The sequence below is a fragment of the Scyliorhinus torazame genome, chromosome 1, assembly GCF_047496885.1.
Source record: "Scyliorhinus torazame isolate Kashiwa2021f chromosome 1, sScyTor2.1, whole genome shotgun sequence".
NCBI lineage: Eukaryota > Metazoa > Chordata > Chondrichthyes > Carcharhiniformes > Scyliorhinidae > Scyliorhinus > Scyliorhinus torazame.
Window position 1 is genome coordinate 234846173 of NC_092707.1, and position 18357 is coordinate 234864529.

The following is an 18357-nucleotide window of genomic DNA, read 5'->3' on the forward strand; positions in this document are numbered from 1 at the left end:
TGTTGGGGGTATACTACAGGCCTCCCAACAGCCAGCGGGAGATAGAGGAGCAGATAGGTAGACAGATTTTGGAAAAGAGTAAAAACAACAGGGTTGTGGTGATGGGAGACTTCAACTTCCCCAATATTGACTGGGACTCACTTAATGCCAGGGGCTTAGACGGGGCGGAGTTTGTAAGGAGCATCCAGGAGGGCTTCTTAAAAGAATATGTAGACAGTCCAACTAGGGAAGGGGCGGTACTGGTCCTGGTATTGGGGAATGAGCCCGGCCAGGTGGTAGATGTTTCAGTAGGGGAGCATTTCGGTAACAGTGACCACAATTCAGTAAGTTTTAAAGTACTGGTGGAGAAGGATAAGAGTGGTCCGAGGATGAATGTGCTAAATTGGGGGAAGGCTAATTATAACAATATTAGGCGGGAACTGAAGAACATAGATTGGGGGCGGATGTTTGAGGGCAAATCAACATCTGACATGTGGGAGGCTTTCAAGTGGCAGTTGAAAGGAATACAGGACCGGCATGTTCCTGTGAGGAAGAAAGATAAATACGGCAATTTTCGGGAACCTTGGATGACGAGTGATATTGTAGGCCTCGTCAAAAAGAAAAAGGAGGCATTTGTCAGGGCTAAAAGGCTGGGAACAGACGAAGCCTGCGTGGAATATAAGGAAAGTAGGAAGGAACTTAAGCAAGGAGTCAGGAGGGCTAGAAGGGGTCACGAAATGTCATTGGCAAATAGGGTTAAGGAAAATCCCAAGGCTTTTTACACGTACATAAAAAGCAAGAGGGTAGCCAGGGAAAGGGTTGGACCACTGAAGGATAGGCAAGGGAATCTATGTGTGGAGCCAGAGGAAATGGGCGAGGTACTAAATGAATACTTTGCATCAGTATTCACCAAAGAGAAGGAATTGGTAGATGTTGAGTCTGGAGAAGGGGGTGTAGATAGCCTGGGTCACATTGTGATCCAAAAAGACGAGGTGTTGGGTGTCTTAAAAAATATTAAGGTAGATAAGTCCCCAGGGCCTGATGGGATCTACCCCAGAATACTGAAGGAGGCTGGAGAGGAAATTGCTGAGGCCTTGACAGAAATCTTTGGATCCTCGCTGTCTTCAGGGGATGTCCCGGAGGACTGGAGAATAGCCAATGTTGTTCCTCTGTTTAAGAAGGGTAGCAAGGATAATCCCAGGAACTACAGGCCGGTGAGCCTTACTTCAGTGGTAGGGAAATTACTGGAGAGAATTCTTCGAGACAGGATCTACTCCCATTTGGAAGCAAATGGACGTATTGGTGAGAGGCAGCACGGTTTTGTGAAGGGGAGGTCGTGTCTCACTAACTTGATAGAGTTTTTCGAGGAGGTCACTAAGATGATTGATGCAGGTAGGGCAGTAGATGTTGTCTATATGGACTTCAGTAAGGCCTTTGACAAGGTCCCTCATGGTAGACTATTACAAAAGGTGAAGTCACACGGGATCAGGGGTGAGCTGGCAAGGTGGATACAGAACTGGCTAGGCCATAGAAGGCAGAGAGTAGCAATGGAGGGATGCTTTTCTAATTGGAGGGCTGTGACCAGTGGTGTTCCACAGGGATCAGTGCTGGGACCTTTGCTCTTTGTAGTATATATAAATGATTTGGAGGAAAATGTAACTGGTCTGATTAGTAAGTTTGCAGACGACACAAAGGTTGGTGGAATTGCGGATAGCGATGAGGACTGTCGGAGGATACAGCAGGATTTAGATTGTTTGGAGACTTGGGCGGAGAGATGGCAGATGGAGTTTAATCCGGACAAATGTGAGGTAATGCATTTTGGAAGGTCTAATGCAGATAGGGAATATACAGTGAATGGTAGAACCCTCAAGAGTATTGAAAGTCAAAGAGATCTAGGAGTACAGGTCCACAGGTCATTGAAAGGGGCAACACAGGTGGAGAAGGTAGTCAAGAAGTCATACGGCATGCTTGCCTTCATTGGCCAGGGCATTGAGTATAAGAATTGGCAAGTCATGTTGCAGCTGTATAGAACCTTAGTTAGGCCACACTTGGAGTATAGTGTTCAATTCTGGTCGCCACACTACCAGAAGGGTGTGGAGGCTTTAGAGAGGGTGCAGAAGAGATTTACCAGAATGTTGCCTGGTATGGAGGGCATTAGCTATGAGGTGCGGTTGAATAAACTCGGTTTGTTCTCACTGGAACGAAGGAGGTTGAGGGGAGACCTGATAGAGGTATACAAAATTATGAGGGGCATAGACAGAGTGGATAGTCAGAGGCTTTTCCCCAGGGTAGAGGGGTCAATTACTAGGGGGCATAGGTTTAAGGTGAGAGGGGCAAGGTTTAGAGAAGATGTACGAGGCAAGTTTTTTACGCAGAGGGTAGTGGGTGCCTGGAACTCGCTACCGGAGGAGGTAGTGGAAGCAGGGACGATAGGGACATTTAAGGGGCATCTTGACAAATATATGAATAGGATGGGAATAGAAGGATACGGACCCAGGAAGTGTAGAAGATTGTAGTTTAGTCGGGCAGCATGGTCGGCACGGGCTTGGAGGGCCGAAGGGCCTGTTCCTGTGCTGTACATTTCTTTGTTCTTTGTTCTTTGTTAGAATGTGCAAACTCCACACAGCCAGTGATCCGGGGCCGGGATTGAACCTGGGTTCTCGGTGCCTTGAGGCAGCAGTGTTAACCACTACACCATGCCGCCCCAGGAATGTAACCCTTTGAGTGCCTGCTGTCATTATGAAAGTGTGAGTTTGGAGTGAGCAGATGGTTGACTTACCCTAATGGAGTGGATTAGACCATTCATCCTCTTTTTGCACTACAGGGCATTTCGTTTTTGGATCCTTGCAGCACAGACCTCTTCTGTGACCCCTCTCACAATATTTGTGGACTTCTTTATTTCAATGCTGTTGTACCAATTAATGGTATCTAATCCATGAATTATTTATCAATTATTTCTATTGGCTTCATGGCTTTGACCAATACAGTAAATAAGAATACTTGCATTTATAAAGCTCTTTCCATGACCTCGGGACATCTCCAAGTGCTTTAAAGCCAATTCAGTAATGTTCCAGAAACAGCAATAGTAATCAAATAAGTTCATTTTAGTTTTGGTAGCTGAGGCATACATTTTAACGAGGACACCAGGAAGAACAATCTCATTCAAAGTGGTGCCGTTGCTAATTTTATGTCCTCTGAAGAGGGTAGGCAGTCCGCTGTTCAATTGAAGGCAGTACTTTTAATAGTGCATCGCTTCTCAGTATGCAAGATTTTGCTCAGTTTCCCAGATTGCAGAGGATGAAAACCATACCAGTCATGTGATCAGTGCCATAGGTGAGGGGGATCGATGCCACAAGGTCTCTGATATTACCCACAGTAAGTTTCAGAAGCTTTGGACAGCAGCCAGAGAAATCTGCAGTCAAAGCCCCAGTTTCTTTCCAATTTTTGGAAGTAAAGCTCTTCCAAGCCACAGTCATTTGCTATTATGGCATTGAGGCCGTTAACATGACCTGAACTTGCAAATAAGGCTGAGTAAAAAAGTTGGTTTGCACCCAATCTGAACTCAGGAAGATTAGAAGAAGATTGGCCCTGGGAATTTAATAATAATCTTTATTGTCACAAGTAGGCTTACATTAACACTGCAATGAATTTACTGTGAAAATCTCCTAGTCGCTATACTCGGCGCCTGCTCGGGTACACTGAGGGAGAATTCAGAATGTCCAATCCACCTAACAGCACGTCTTTCGGGACTTGTGGGAGGAAACTGGAGCGTTCAGAAGAAACCCACACAGACATGGGGAGAGCGTGCAGACTCCGCACAGACAGTGACCCAAGACATGAATCGAACCCAGGTCCCTGGCGTGTGAAGCAATAGTGCTAACCACTGTGCGACCATGCCGCCCCACTGTGCTACCGTGCCGCCTTAAAACCCCTTAAACAGTAAAGTATACTTGACATATTGAATCTGTCATTTTGTTGTTGTTAGAAAACGGATGGATCAGTTTGAACATGAGAAGACTGAAGAAATAGCTCGGTTAGATGAGTACAAGAAGGAGGAAATTAAGAAACTGCAGAAAGCAAAGAGATTGTCTGAAAAAAACACTGTAACCAAAGCAACTTTTGATAAGAAAGAGAATGAAGAGATGGAGGTAAGTAAGGATCTTGGCAAAATACAAATACTATTCAGTCAGTACTAACCAAAAAGAAAGGAGGGTGTTGGAGGGGGGGTGGGGGGAGAAGGGGGGTTGCAGTTAGCTCAATTGGCTCGATGGCTAGTGTGTGGATCAGGTTAACAGGATTTGATTCCTGTTCCTGCTGAGGTGGACTTGCGACCTGCTTCCTCATCCTACCTGTCGGGAAAAACAACACTTTGCTGTTGTTCAGCAAATAATCTGACTTTGGACAGGGGACTCGAGAAGAAGGACCAAAAAGGCTCTGAGGGTTGAAACCCATCTTGAGGAGGGAGTGTGGACAGGACACCAGTGAATTGACATCCTCTTTTACTCCCTGACAGATTTGCATTATGGAAAAAGTAGATACCAAATTCTTCTTTCCCAACATGAATTTCACTGTCCTCCTCCACTGACTTAGATATTAATCAGGCAGAATCCTTACAGGTCTATTTTCACTATTGGGGACATAATGGAAACTCCATTTTGCAAACATAGCTGGACTATACTTAATGGTGAAAAGTGCTGATATTGTTAAACATTGTCATGTATTGGTTGATACAATTATTGAAATCTCATAGAAAAATGGAAATTGCGACTGATGTGTATGTATATTGTTTTTAAAAACTCACCACTATTAGAATTCCCCCCATACCAAAAAGGGCCGACATTCTAAATGGTGATCAGGGATTCTCACTCCCCGACTCCGATGCAAGCTTCAGTGGGTGCTATTCAGGTCAAAACTATATTTTCAAGTTATCCCCCGGTATAACCCACACCTTCACCGAAGATTTCATCTACTTACCACTTTGTAGCATCGATCCTAGGTCCCGCATTGCTAAGTAAGTAAAGTAGACTAATAACCACTGTTTCAGGTTAAAACTTTTAAGTTATTTTATTATATATATTTTTTCTCTTTTTAAAAGATGCAATCACTGTCTTTACAGAAAAGTAAAAAGATCTTGCTTCTGGATCCTTTGGGTTGGTTGAAGGGACCTTCAGGCCCAACTTGACAATCAATCTTCTTTTGAAAATCTGGTCTTCTTTAGATGTATTCGCTGATGAGCTCAGTTGCTGTGTCCTATCTTTCCCATGTACAGAACTGTGAGAGCTATCTCTGAGCTGAATCTGCCTACTCTTTAAATTCTAGTCTTCCTTAGATGTATTAGTTATTTTAGCTCGGCTGCTCTGCCCTGTCTCTTTCCCATGACCGAGCTGATTGTAATCTGTCTCTAGCTGCTTGTTCCTTCTCTGCTTCTCTCTCTCTCCCTCTGAGCTCTGCTTGTCGTTCTTGTAGTTTCTGCTCTTGTCTCTCGGTTTATATTCGCTTTCTAACAATTACGTTTTTATGATGTTATTGTAAAGTAACTCTTAATTAACTTTGATTGTAAAAAGTATCTTTGATCTAAAACAGTCTAATCCAACGAAGTATTCATTTTGACATGACTTCATCTCATAGATCTGATTACATTGTTTCCTTTGTGATGTTCAAAATGCTTTGGTTTCAAGAGGAGTTACTTTTAATTCCTGTCATTTCTATAGTTTTATTTTCCAGTTGTGTCCTCAGCTCAATTTTGACTTTGATTTTGGCTTTGAATTAAGTTTCTCTTAGACTGATAGTCTCCAGTTTTCTTTAATTTACCTGGTATTAGCAAATTTTCACACTTAGAATTATCACCAAATTCAACTGAACCTCATCCATTCTTTTTCAGCTCCTTACTAAGATAGTTACTTTCAATGAAGATGTGAGCCATTGTTTTTGGCTTCATTCAAAATCCTGTTTGTCTTGTTTGCTAAGCCTGCTTGACCAAGGATATCTGCATTTTACAATCCTGCTCCTGGCAGTTGCTGTTAACCCTTTGTGGGATCTTTCCCTGTATCCTATCATGTTTCTCTCAGACCAGATATTGCCAGACTTCCATGTTTCAAATTACACATCTTTCCATATTTTCAATAACAATATATATATATACATTTGTTAACTTATCCAACTAGTGTTCATCGGATTGGGTCAAAGGACCCTGGTTGAGGGCTTAAAATTTGTACTAATACCCTATAGAGTTGCACACTATTTGGGAAAATTATTTTCAGATGTTTGGTTTCAGTTAAATATTCCAGAAGTAGTATTTTGTTAATTATATGACAAAATATTTTATTTCCTGAGTGGTTTAGTTATGGTCAGATGTCCTTAAACAAAAGATTTCCATTCTTATAAGGCCTGTTCCCTCAAGATATATTCCACATGCATTGTCTGACATGCAGATATAGACCTTCTTCTAGTTTTGTCAATATTTTCTCAATTCTATTTTACGACTGCATTGGTGGTACACCCTTACTTATGTGAAGAACTGAGAAGCACTGGTATTAATTGAAGCCTTTTTTAAGAAGTTCCCTCATTACCCATAGTTTCAAGCTCATTTTTTAAGAGCATACATTGAACTTGTATACTGCAATATTTCGGAATGTGTGGCATTTATTTTATTTTAAAATATGGGTTGGATTTTCGCTGAATCAGGGAGCATGCAGGGATCTTTAAAAATGGCAGTCAGGATTTGATTCTGGAATTTCCACCTCATTCCCGATATCCCTAATTTTCACAAGCGTAACTTAAGGGTGTGAGCTTAAGAGCTCAAAGCCTACACCTGGCTGGCTCCATTGCAGGTTTAGGTATCTTCTAGCCTTCAGCATTGTTTGTGGAATCGGGCAAGATTTTAAAAGCTCGATGTTCACGTTCTCTTAGAGGTGTCATGAACCATAGTCTAGAAATGAAAGCTTTTGGAAGATAAGTTTAAAAGGCTTTATCCATGCCCCTTTGTTAAATTTAATTTAATTAAATTTAAATTAAATTAAATTAAAATTTCTTATTGTCACAAGTAGGCTTCAAATGAAGTTACTGTGAAAAGCCCCTAGTCGCCACATTCCGGTGCTTGTTCGGGGAGGCTGGTACGGGAATTGAACCGCGCTGCTGGCCTGCCTTGGTCTGCTTTAAAAGCCAGCAATTTAGCCCAGTGTGCTAAACCAGCCCCTAGAAATCCATTGCTCTGTTGAAACGGCTGCACCCCAGGGAAAACATTTGCTTGACTGACAGCTTTCTTTCAATTGTGCAAGAGTTGGATTGAAGGTGAAGGGATGTGTATGGGGCTAGAGGGCTGTTTTCTCTTTTATTGATATCATTGTAGTTGGAACAAAGTCCCAGAGTATCAAGGCTGGCCTTCTAAACAGCCTACCTTGACACCCAACAGTTCCTGTGGCTGCCTCTGACCTCGGGTCAACCTTGGGTCCAAATCCAGTTACCACCCTATCCCCCAGAACAAAAATCCCACTTTTTCAGGCACTTTCACCTGAGTTGGGCCCACCAAGTCGGAAATATCCTGACTCTCACCACCTGCTTTGATGATGATAAATCCAGCCCTATATTTACTTAGTGTAGGAGGTCTTGTGGCGCAGTAGGTAAGATCCTGGCCTCTAAATCACGCCAGGACTTGATGGCCAAGGAAGGTGCATTCATAACGCAGTCAAACAGGTTGCGTGTCAACCTGCAAATCCTTCCAAACATGCCAGTGACTCCTGGTCAGCCACAATTGATGCAGGGGAGCACCCCACAAGCCTTCGATGACAGATAAGTGACCTGTTCCAGTAATAACTAGCTATGGAAACAAATGAAAGTCTGCCTTAGCGCACCACTCGATGAGGGGAGAGAATTGGGAATATTTCCTTCGTGCTTACTATTCATGGTTGCTGTTCTCTTTCTCCCTAATATTATTAGTTCTTGAAGCAACAGCTTGGTCAGCTCCAGGAAGACTTCAGAAAAAATGAGTCCAGATGGTCTCATGCCCACAGCTGCCTTCGATACCAGATTGACACGTTAACCAAGGAAAACATTGAGCTACGTGATGAGTTGAATTGTCATCGACAAGAACCTGTGAAAAAAACTGAGACTGCCAACTTTATGAGCAAGAAATTTGAAACACCAGTATGAATTTTACTATGATTAAATATTGCTCATTGATTTAGAAATCATTTATTGCTTATTTTGGTAGAAGTTACAGCTATGTTTAAAAGTTACAGGCTGAAGCATAATTCAGAAATGTTCAGCATAATGAATGTATTTCATTTAAGAAAGAAAAGAACAATATTACTTGTATTTATATAGCACTTTTCACAACCTCAAGACATTCCAAACCAATTAAATATTTTTAAGATGCAACCAGTGTTGTAATGTAAGAAACATGACGATCAATGTGCACACAAGGTCCCGCAAACAGCAATAAGTTAATAACCTGATAATTGGTCTTAGGTGTTGCTTGAAACCTAAATATCAGCCAGGACACAGGGGAGAACAAGGGGAGGCAATGGTTTTGTGGTATTGTCATGTGACTAGTAAACCAGAGAGACAGAGTGCTCTGGGGAACTGGGTTGAATCCCGCCATGACATGTGAAATTTGTATTCAATAAAAAAAATCTGAAACCATTGTTGATTGTCATCTGATTCACTAATGTCCTTTAAGGAAGGAAATCTGTTGTCCTTACCTGGCGTGGCCTACATGTGACTCCTAATCCACAGCAATGTGGTTGACTCTTAAATGCCCTCAGTGATGGGCAATAAATGCTGACCAGCCAGCAATGCCCACATCCCATGAACAAAAAAAAAACTCTTGTTTGAATAGTGTTATGAGATCCTTTGCATTTACTTAAGAGAGAAGATGAAGCTTCTGTTTAATGTCTCATTTGACACGCATAACTTCTCAAAATTTTCATAAGACACAAATCCAGAGGTGGATAACAATGAAGAGAATTTTAAAATATTATATGAACATGGCATATTCATCCGCAGCCCCTAAGACAACCTCTTTTCTAGTTTCTAAGTATGAGATTGTATTCTTTATCTGGTTACATAGAATTACAGAGCTGAAAGAGATCATTCAGTCCACCAGGTTTTTATTGCTGCAAACAAGCCTCCTACCAGCCCCTCTTCATTTAACCTCATCAGCATAATCATTCCATTTCTTTCTCTGTCATGCACTTATTCAGCTTCCCCACTTAACAAATCTACAACCCACAACATTTCAACTCTTTCAAAGGCATTTGGATGCTGTTCCTGAAGCTTGGGAGTACTTCTTGCATTTTTCTAATCCTCTGCATGTGGAGAATCAGTTGACCCAGCAAGATTAGCAACATCAATGTAGTGAATCGCTCAGATTGTGTACCAGTATTGCTAGCCATAACAGACCATAGAACCATAGAATCCCTACAGTGCAGAAGGAGGCCATTCTGCCCATCAAGTTTACACCAACCCTATGAAAAAGCACCCTGCCTTGGCCCCCTCCCCCTCCCTATTCCCGTAACCCAATCTAACCTGCACATCTTTGGACACTGAGGGGCAATTTAGCATGGCCAATCCACCTAACCTGCATCTTTGGAAACCGGAGGGCCCAGAGGAAACCCATGCAGACAAGGGGAGAATGTGCAAACTCCACACAGACATCATGCCAGCCCTAAGCTTTGTCTTCGAGCACTTAGAACATCTTAGAGCACAAACTAAATGTGGCGTCATATTGCCCCGACATGAATTGTGATTAACCCTTGAATAGCCAAAACACTTGTTTACATAATCTATGCTGATTAAAAACATGTTTCTTGCTTTAAGCAATGTTTTACGGTGAAATGTTGTAGTAATAAATATCACCTTTAATATCCAGGTATCAGATGCCATTATTAAAGGTACATCACAAACAGCCTTGTGTAGACATAGGAGTCGTAGTTCAACTCCAACTGGAAGAAGAATGCCTACTGAAAGAAGACAGACCCCCGTGAATTCTCAACTAAAGGTGCAACATATTTATTTCAAATCTTTTTTTTGTCATTACTTATTTATTCAGTGAATAAATTTCAATGCATGGGGTCGAATTTTATGCTCCCCCACTGATGAGTTTGTAGATGGGGGGTGAGCGTAAAGTTCCTCTGATAGGCCTCCAGTTGGGTTTCTGTCTGCCCCAAACTCTCTGCAATTTAATGCTGGGAGAGGTGAGGCCTCAACCAATCGACCCGTGCTTGCCCCAGTTGAGGCCCTTGTGGCCAATTATTGACCACTTAAGGGCCGTTTCCGGTCCAGCCTCAATTTCCGGGCTGTTGGGAGGAGTTCCGGGCTATGGGGAAAGCCAAGAAATAAATCAGCTTTAGGCTTAAAGTGGGAAGGGGGTTGCCTCCATCCTTTTTAACACCAGGTACTCCCTCATACCCCACAATTAGGGTCTGGTGACCGCTGGACCTCCCTGCCTCTCCCCCCACCTCTTCGCTGAAACCCCAATTCTCTGTCCATCCCATCAGGCCTCCTTCAGACCCCCAAAGCTTACCTGTCCCTGGAATCCTGGAACTTAGGCTCTGAGGACTGACCACAGTCTCAGTCCTGTTCACAGCAGCTTCTGGTGCTGCACAGACTAGAGAACTGCTGGCTGCTCAGATTGACCTGCAGCTCTCTAAGGTGGAACTTTCACCCAAGTGAGGGACAAAAGTCCCGCCTCCAGCCAATTAACGCTCGTTGGAGTATGACATCACTGTGGGGCAGGTGGGATGTGTCCCCCACCAACATTTCAGATAGTGGAATGGAAGCCTTACCATCCTAAAAATCCTGGCCATGATGAATTCAAGTCAATACTTTGCATGAGCTGCTGCTGCTGTTACTATGACAGTTCTGCAGCTATGTGTTATTAAAATCTACGAGTTAAACCTGTGATGAACAGTAACAACTGTTTGCTGGGCATCTGAGTGGAAAGGCTTCTGCCATATTCACACTGATCTCTGTGAGAGATCCTGGGTAATTGTGCACTGTCCCAGATGAAGAATGGATGCAGCTGAGTTTTTGTTCAACTGACAAAGCAATTGAAAGTAATTTTGTTTTACATGAAAATACACTTATTGAGCCAAGTATTTTGTTATAACCTGCCTGCTTACCATTGGCTGGGGACTAATGACAATCCCACAATCCTGTGGGAGTATGAGCTTCCCCAATGAGGGGGGCGGAGAAACCATTAGTAAACTCCAAGTATAAATAAAGCTGGCCAGTTTGGAACCAGCAGGAAGGAGTGTGCAGCAAGGGAAGTTGCTGCTGCTGTTATATATATATATATATATATATATATATATATATATATATGTTATTGTAAATAAATGTTATTACTTTGTATCCTTAAAACTTGTGCTGGATTCTTCGTGGCCCTCACAAAACTAGGGACGAGGGTTAAAGTGAATAGCTCTCTACACTGCTGAAGCCACCTCCCTGGATTTTTGTTGGATACAGGTTGGAAGTTGTTTTCTATTATACCATGCCTTTGTACGGACGTTTGGATGTTTTTGATGCTGCGCTGGAAAGCTGGAACCAGTACGCACAACGGATGCGTTACTATTTCCGGGCAAACAATATCACCGAAAACGAGCGCCAGGTGGTCATATTGCTCACCGCCTGCGGCCCGCATACGTTTGGGGTGATTAGGAGCCTTATGTACCCAGCTGCGCCGGACACCAAAACGTTTGATGAACTTGTGAATATAGTGGGGCAACATTTTAACCCAACCCCGTTCACGATAGTCCAGCGTTACCGGTTTAATACCGCTGAGAGGACCCCTGGAGAATCCATTGCCGATTTTCTATCCAGGCTATGCAGGATTGCGGAGTATTGTGACTATGGTGAGACCTTGTCAGAAATGTAACGCGACCGTTTGGTTTGCGGTATTAACAATGCGGCCACCCAGAGAAAGTTGTTAGCTGAGCCAACATTGACTTTTCAACAGGCCATTCAAATAGTATTGTCCCGAGAGAGCGCACAACGAGGAGTGCAGGAGCTACATGGAATGGAAGTGCATGCCTTGGGGCGCAACCCTTTCCGTCCGAAAACGTCCCCCCGCACTCCTGCGGTACCTTGGGCGAGGCGACGTCCGGACCGACGCCAGTGGCCGTCGGACATTCCTCCCCGAAGGGAGCCTTCTCCAGAACCAATGGATGAGGAGCCATGTCCGTGTCAGACTTGTAGGCGCCGACCCCGTCGCGGAAGCTGGTCCTGGGGGCGCCAGAGGCGCCATCGTTCCGACCGAATCTGGGACCAGCCCAGGGGTCGTAACTGGGACCAGCCCAGAGGCCGTACCTTCCATGTGAATGAACCTGCGGCGACTACTCCTGAGGACGTGGAGACGGAGGACGACTGCCTGCAGCTGCATTGTGTGGCAGATCCCCGTGTGGCCCCCATTAAGATGACAGTACGGGTCAATGGTCACCCGCTTGAGATGGAGTTGGACACTGGCGCAGCGGTCTCCGTGATCGCCCAGAGGACATTCGACCGCATCAAGCAGGGTATACAGACCCTTACGTTAACCGACTCTCAGGCCAGGTTGGCCACCTACATGGGGGAACCACTGGTCATTGCAGGAACCACAATGACCCCTGTTGTTTATGGACGCCAGGATGGGCGTTTCCCACTTATCGTAGTGCGTGGCCATGGGCCCAGCCTGTTGGGTCGGGACTGGTTGCGCCATTTGCGGTTGCAATGGCAGCACATAATCCAAACAGTTTCTGAAGGGTTGATTGAGGTGCTGGGACGATACCCAGATGTATTCCAGCCTGGTTTGGGGAAAATAAAAGGGGCCGTAGCCCGTATCCAAGTCGAACCAGGAGCCACGCCGCGCTATTTCCGGGTGCGCCCGGTACCTTACGCCTTGCTCGAGAAGGTAGAAGGGGAGCTCACTCGTTTGGAGAGTTTGGGTATTATCAGGCCCATCCGTTTTGCTGACTGGGCAGCACCAATTGTACCTGTAATGAAGCCAGATGCCACAGTTCGCTTGTGTGGCGACTATAAACTTATAGTGAATACGGCTTCCTGACTCGACCGATATCCAATGCCTTGCATAGAGGATCTCTACGCGAGGTTTGCAGGCGGACTCTCCTTCACAAAATTAGATATGAGTCACGCCTACCTACAGCTGGAGCTGGACCTTGCCTCCCGACCATATGTAACGATTAATACACACCGGGGCCTGTATGAATATACACGGTTGCCCTTTGGAGTATCCTCTGCCTGCGCTATTTTTCAACGTGTTATGGAGGGCATTTTGAGAGGTTTACCACGTGTTGCTGTCTACTTAGATGACGTTTTGATTACAGGGATGTCGGAGAAGGGACATTTTGAAAATCTGGAGCCTGTCCTTAGACGCTTTTCGGAGGCTGGAGTCCGTTTCCGTCACACAAAGTGCGTATTTCAGGCAAAGGAAGTAGTCTACCTAGGTTATCGGGTGGACCGCGAAGGTTTGCACCCCGTCGCAGAGATTCAACAGGCCCCCGCCCCGACTGACACTTCGCATCTTCGTTCTTTTCTCGGTCTCGTAAACTATTACGGGAAGTTCCTCCCCAATCTGGCAACTACGCTGGCTCCGTTGCACCTTCTGCTAAAGAAAAATCACACCTGGGTTTGGGGTCAGCCGCAAGAAACCGCTTTCCGGTGGGTAAAGCAACAATTGTCGTCGTCCGGGTTACTAACCCACTATGATCCTGGAAAGCCTTTGCTCGTCACATGTGATGCATCCCCGTATGGTATTGGGGCCGTCCTGTCCCACAAGATGGAGAACGGGGCCGAGCGACCGATAGCTTTCGCCTCCCGCACATTGACTGCAGCGGAGAAAAAGTACATGCAGATCGAGAAGGAGGGACTGGCAGTGGTTTTTGCGGTGAAACGCTTCCACCAGTACGTGTATGCCGCCATTTCACTATCGTGACTGATCATAAGCCTCTGCTGGGACTTTTCAGAGAGGATAAGCCAACACCGCCCATTGCTTCCGCACGGATCCAGCGCTGGGCTTTGTTGCTTGCTGCATACGAGTATTCTCTGGAGCACAAACCAGGAACGCAGATAGCAAATGCCGACGCACTGAGCCGATTGCCTTTATCGACCGGCCCCATGTCGACCCCCACGACCGCTGAGGTGGTTGCAACCCTAAATTTTATGGACACCTTGCCTGTCACGGCATCACAGATCCGTGAGTGGACCCAGACGGAGCCAGTCCTGTCAAAGGTTCGGCACATAGTCCTGTATGGTGAGCAGCATAGACGGCTCCCAGGTGAGTTGCGGGCATTTTCCTCCAAGCTGTCAGAATTCAGCGTGGAAGACGGCATCCTCTTGTGGGGGACGCGTGTGATTGTCCCGGAAGAAGGCCAGGAGCAGATACTAAGAGACTTGCACAATGGGCATCCAGGTGTGACCAAAATGAAAATGTTGGCCCAGAGTTATGTCTGGTGGCCAGGCCTCGCCACTGACATTGAGAAGGTGGCCCAAAACTGCTCCATTTGCCAGGAGCATCAGAAGCTTCTGCCGGCCGCACCCCTACATCACTGGGAATGGCCAGGGCGGCCTTGGGCACACTTGCATGCAGATTTCGCAGGCCTTTTTCAAGGATCCATGTTCCTTCTATTAATCGACGCCCAGTCTAAATGGCTAGAGGTGCATAAGATGCAGGGGACAACGTCCTGCGCAACAATTGAAAAGATGCATTTGTCTTTTAGTACGCATGGCCTCCCCGAGATGCTGGTCACGGATAACGGCACTCCATTCACGAGTGAGGAGTTTGCGAGGTTCATGAAGATGAACGGCATATGCCATATCCGCACTGCCCCTGACCACCCGGCTTCAAATGGGTTGGCAGAGCGCGCAGTGCAGACATTCAAAAGAGGCCTAAAGAAGCAGTCTTCCGGATCAATGGACACGAGACTGGCTCGCTTTTTGTTTACGTACAGGACCACCCCCCATGCGGTGACTGGGGTAGCTCCCGCAGAACTCCTAATGGGCCGGAGACTTCGCACCCGCCTTAGTATGGTTTTCCCGGATATTGGCGCAAAAGTACAGCGCACACAAGAACGGCAGGGACAGGGATTTTCTCGGCATCGGCCGATTCGGCAGTTTGCGCCCGGTGACCCAGTGTTCGTTCGGAATTATGCTGGTGGTGCCCAGTGGGTTCCTGGCGTAATCTTTCGCCAAACGGGCCCTATATCTTACCAGGTGCAAGCCCAGGGTCGTCTCCAGCGCAAACATGTAGACCACGTTCGGTCCAGAAGACTATCCCCTCCAAAGATTCCCCGCCCCCAGAGCTCATTTCTACAGCTGCAGAGACCCAGAGACAAGGGAAGGTAGTCCTCACAATCTTCCATTGGTGCCTCACTCAAAGCCTGCGCAGGTCGTTACGGGACCGAATGGTGATAGAGACGCTGACATGACGGAGGCAGCAGACTTTGACTCCGAGATGGAGACACAGGGCGCATCAGAGGGGGAATCCTCAGGTCCACGGGCCGTGGATGTGCAACCGTTACGCCGTTCATCATGGAAGCGCCTGTCTAAGTAATCGTCCCATTGTCCAAAAGGGGAAACAGCATCTCCCACACCCTCTGATCCCTTCCCCACCCTCGGATCCCCCCCCCTTTGATCCCTTTCTCCCCCCCCCCAGATCCCTTCTTCCTCCCCCCCCCAGATCCCTTCTTCTCTCCCCGCCCCAGATCCCTTCTTCGCCCCCCCCAGATCCCTTCTTCCCCCCGCAGATCCTTTCTTCCCCCCCCAGATCCCTTCTTCCCCCCCCAGATCCCTTCTTCCCCCCCCAGATCCCTTCTTCCCCCCCAGATCCCTTCTTCCCCCCGATCCCTTCTCCCCCCCAGATCCCTTCTTCCCCCCCGCAGATCCCTTCTTTCCCCCCCCCAGATCCTTTCTTTCCCCCACAGATCCCTTCTTTCCCCCTCCTGATCCCTTCTTCCCCCCCAGATCCCTTCTTCCCCCCCCAGATCCCTTCTCCCCCCCCCCGAGATCCCTTCTTCCCCCCCCCCAGATCCCTTCTTCCCCCCCCAGATCCCTTCTTCCCCCCCCCCAGATCCCTTCTTCCCCCCCAGATCCCCAGAGTCAGTTTCAGCGGGAGCATTGCGGAAGTGGCTGCTGGGAGGTAAGTCTGTCCTTTAAAAGCACTTGTCTTTGCAGGGGCAGGCCAGTCAATTTCGGCGTGAGAACAGCTGGTGAGTCAGTTTCAGCGGGAGCATTGCGGAAGTGGTTGCTGGGAGGTAAGTCTGTCCTTTAAAAGCACTTGTCTTTGCAGGGGCAGGCCAGTCGATTTCGGCGTGAGAACAGCTGGTGAGTCAGTTTCAGTGGGAGCATTGCGGAAGTGGTTGCTGGGAGGTAAGTCTGTCCTTTAAAAGCACTTGTCTTTGCAGGGGCAGGCCAGTCGATTTCGGCGTGAGAACAGCTGGTGAGTCAGTTTCAGCGGGAGCATTGCGGAAGTGGCTGCTGGGAGGTAAGTCAACCTTTAAAAGCACTTGTCTTTGCAGGGGCAGGCCAGTCGATTTCGGCGTGAGAACAGCTGGTGAGTCAGTTTCAGCGGGAGCATTGCGGAAGTGGTTGCTGGGAGGTAAGTCTGTCCTTTAAAAGCACTTGTCTTTGCAGGGGCAGGCCAGTCGATTTCGGCGGGAGTGGAGCTGGCTGGTTAGTCAATTTCAGCACGAGCTGAGAATTTTTCTTTTTTTTTTCAAATTAGTTTTTTAGGCGGGAACAGGAAGTCGACCCGCAGACGTCTGGGAAGACCCTCACCAATAAATTCTGGTGGAGAGGAAACCCGAGACACTACACGTGTAGTGTCTCCCACCCGCCCTCCTCCTCTAACCTAATAATAAAACCCATTGGTCTGAGGTAAGTACCATATTTTATTATATTATTATTATTTTTCATAAAAATTTAATTTAGTTGTTAGCCAGATCTTGGTAGAAAGTTAGAGGAATGGCAGGGAAGGGAGTGCAATGTTCCTCCTGCAGGATGTTTGAGGTGAGGGATGCAGTTAGTGTCCCTGCTGATTTTACCTGCAGGAAGTGCTGCCATCTCCAGCTCCTCCAAGACCAAGTTAGGGAACCGGAGCTGGAGTTGGAAGAACTTCGGATCATTCGGAGGCTGAGGGGGTCATAGATAGCAGCTTCAGGGAATTAGTTACACCAAAGATTGGGGATAGGTGGGTAACTATAAGAGGGACTGGGAAAAAGCAGTCAGTGCAGGGATCCCCTGCGGTCGTTCCCCTGAGAAACAAGTATACCACTTTGGATACTTGTGGGGGGGACGACTTACCAGGGGTAAGCCATGGGGTACGGGCCCCTGGCACGGAGTCTGTCCCTGTTGCTCAGAAGGGAAGGGGGGAGAGGAGCAGAGCATTAGTAATTGGGGACTCTATAGTCAGGGGCACAGATAGGAGATTTTGTGGGAGCGTGAGAGACTCACGTTTGGTATGTTGCCTCCCAGGTGCAAGGGTACGTGATGTCTCGGATCGTGTTTTCCGGGTCCTTAGGGGGAGGGGGAGCAGCCCCAAGTCGTGGTCCACATTGGCACTAACGACATAGGTAGGAAAGGGGACAAGGATGTCAGGCAGGCTTTCAGGGAGCTAGGATGGAAGCTCAGAACTAGAACAAACAGAGTTGTTATCTCTGGGTTGTTGCCCGTGCCACGTGATAGTGAGATGAGGAATTGGGAGAGAGAGCATTTAAACACGTGGCTACAGGGATGGTGCAGGCGGGAGGGATTCAGATTTCTGGATAACTGGGGCTCTTTCTGGGGAAGGTGGGACCTCTACAGACAGGATGGTCTACATCTGAACCTGAGGGGCACAAATATCCTGGGGGGGGAGATTTGTTAGTGCTCTTTGGGGGGGTTTAAACTAATGCAGCAGGGGCATGGGAACCTAGATTGTAGTTTTAGGGTAAGGGAGAATGAGAGTATAGAGGTCAGGAGCACAGATTTGACGTCGCAGGAGGGGGCCAGTGTTCAGGTAAGTGGTTTGAAGTGTGTCTACTTCAATGCCAGGAGTATACGAAACAAGGTAGGGGAACTGGCAGCATGGGTTGGTACCTGGGACTTCGATGTTGTGGCCATTTCAGAGACATGGATAGAGCAGGGACAGGAATGGATGTTGCAGGTTCCGGGGTTTAGGTGTTTTAGTAAGCTCAGAGAAGGAGGCAAAAGAGGGGGAGGTGTGGCGCTGCTAGTCAAGAGCAGTATTACGGTGGCGGAGAGGATGCTAGATGGGGACTCTTCTTCCGAGGTAGTATGGGCTGAAGTTAGAAACAGGAAAGGAGAGGTCACCCTGTTGGGAGTTTTTTATAGGCCTCCTAATAGTTCTAGGGATGTAGAGGAAAGGATGGCGAAGATGATTCTGGATAT

General features: G+C 46.9%; 1 protein-coding gene across 5 annotated transcripts in view; it reads left to right on the forward strand.

The window, feature by feature from the left end:
• Window positions 1-18357, forward strand: part of LOC140419553 (uncharacterized) — a 215735-nt gene that overhangs the window by 111238 nt on the left and 86140 nt on the right. For all 5 annotated transcript variants that reach the window (XM_072503474.1, XM_072503458.1, XM_072503464.1 and 2 more), the window contains 3 exons: window positions 3965-4127; window positions 7915-8121; window positions 9848-9976. In XM_072503474.1, coding sequence (XP_072359575.1) covers window positions 3965-4127; window positions 7915-8121; window positions 9848-9976 — 499 coding nt within the window. The remainder of the gene's footprint in view (window positions 1-3964; window positions 4128-7914; window positions 8122-9847; window positions 9977-18357) is intronic.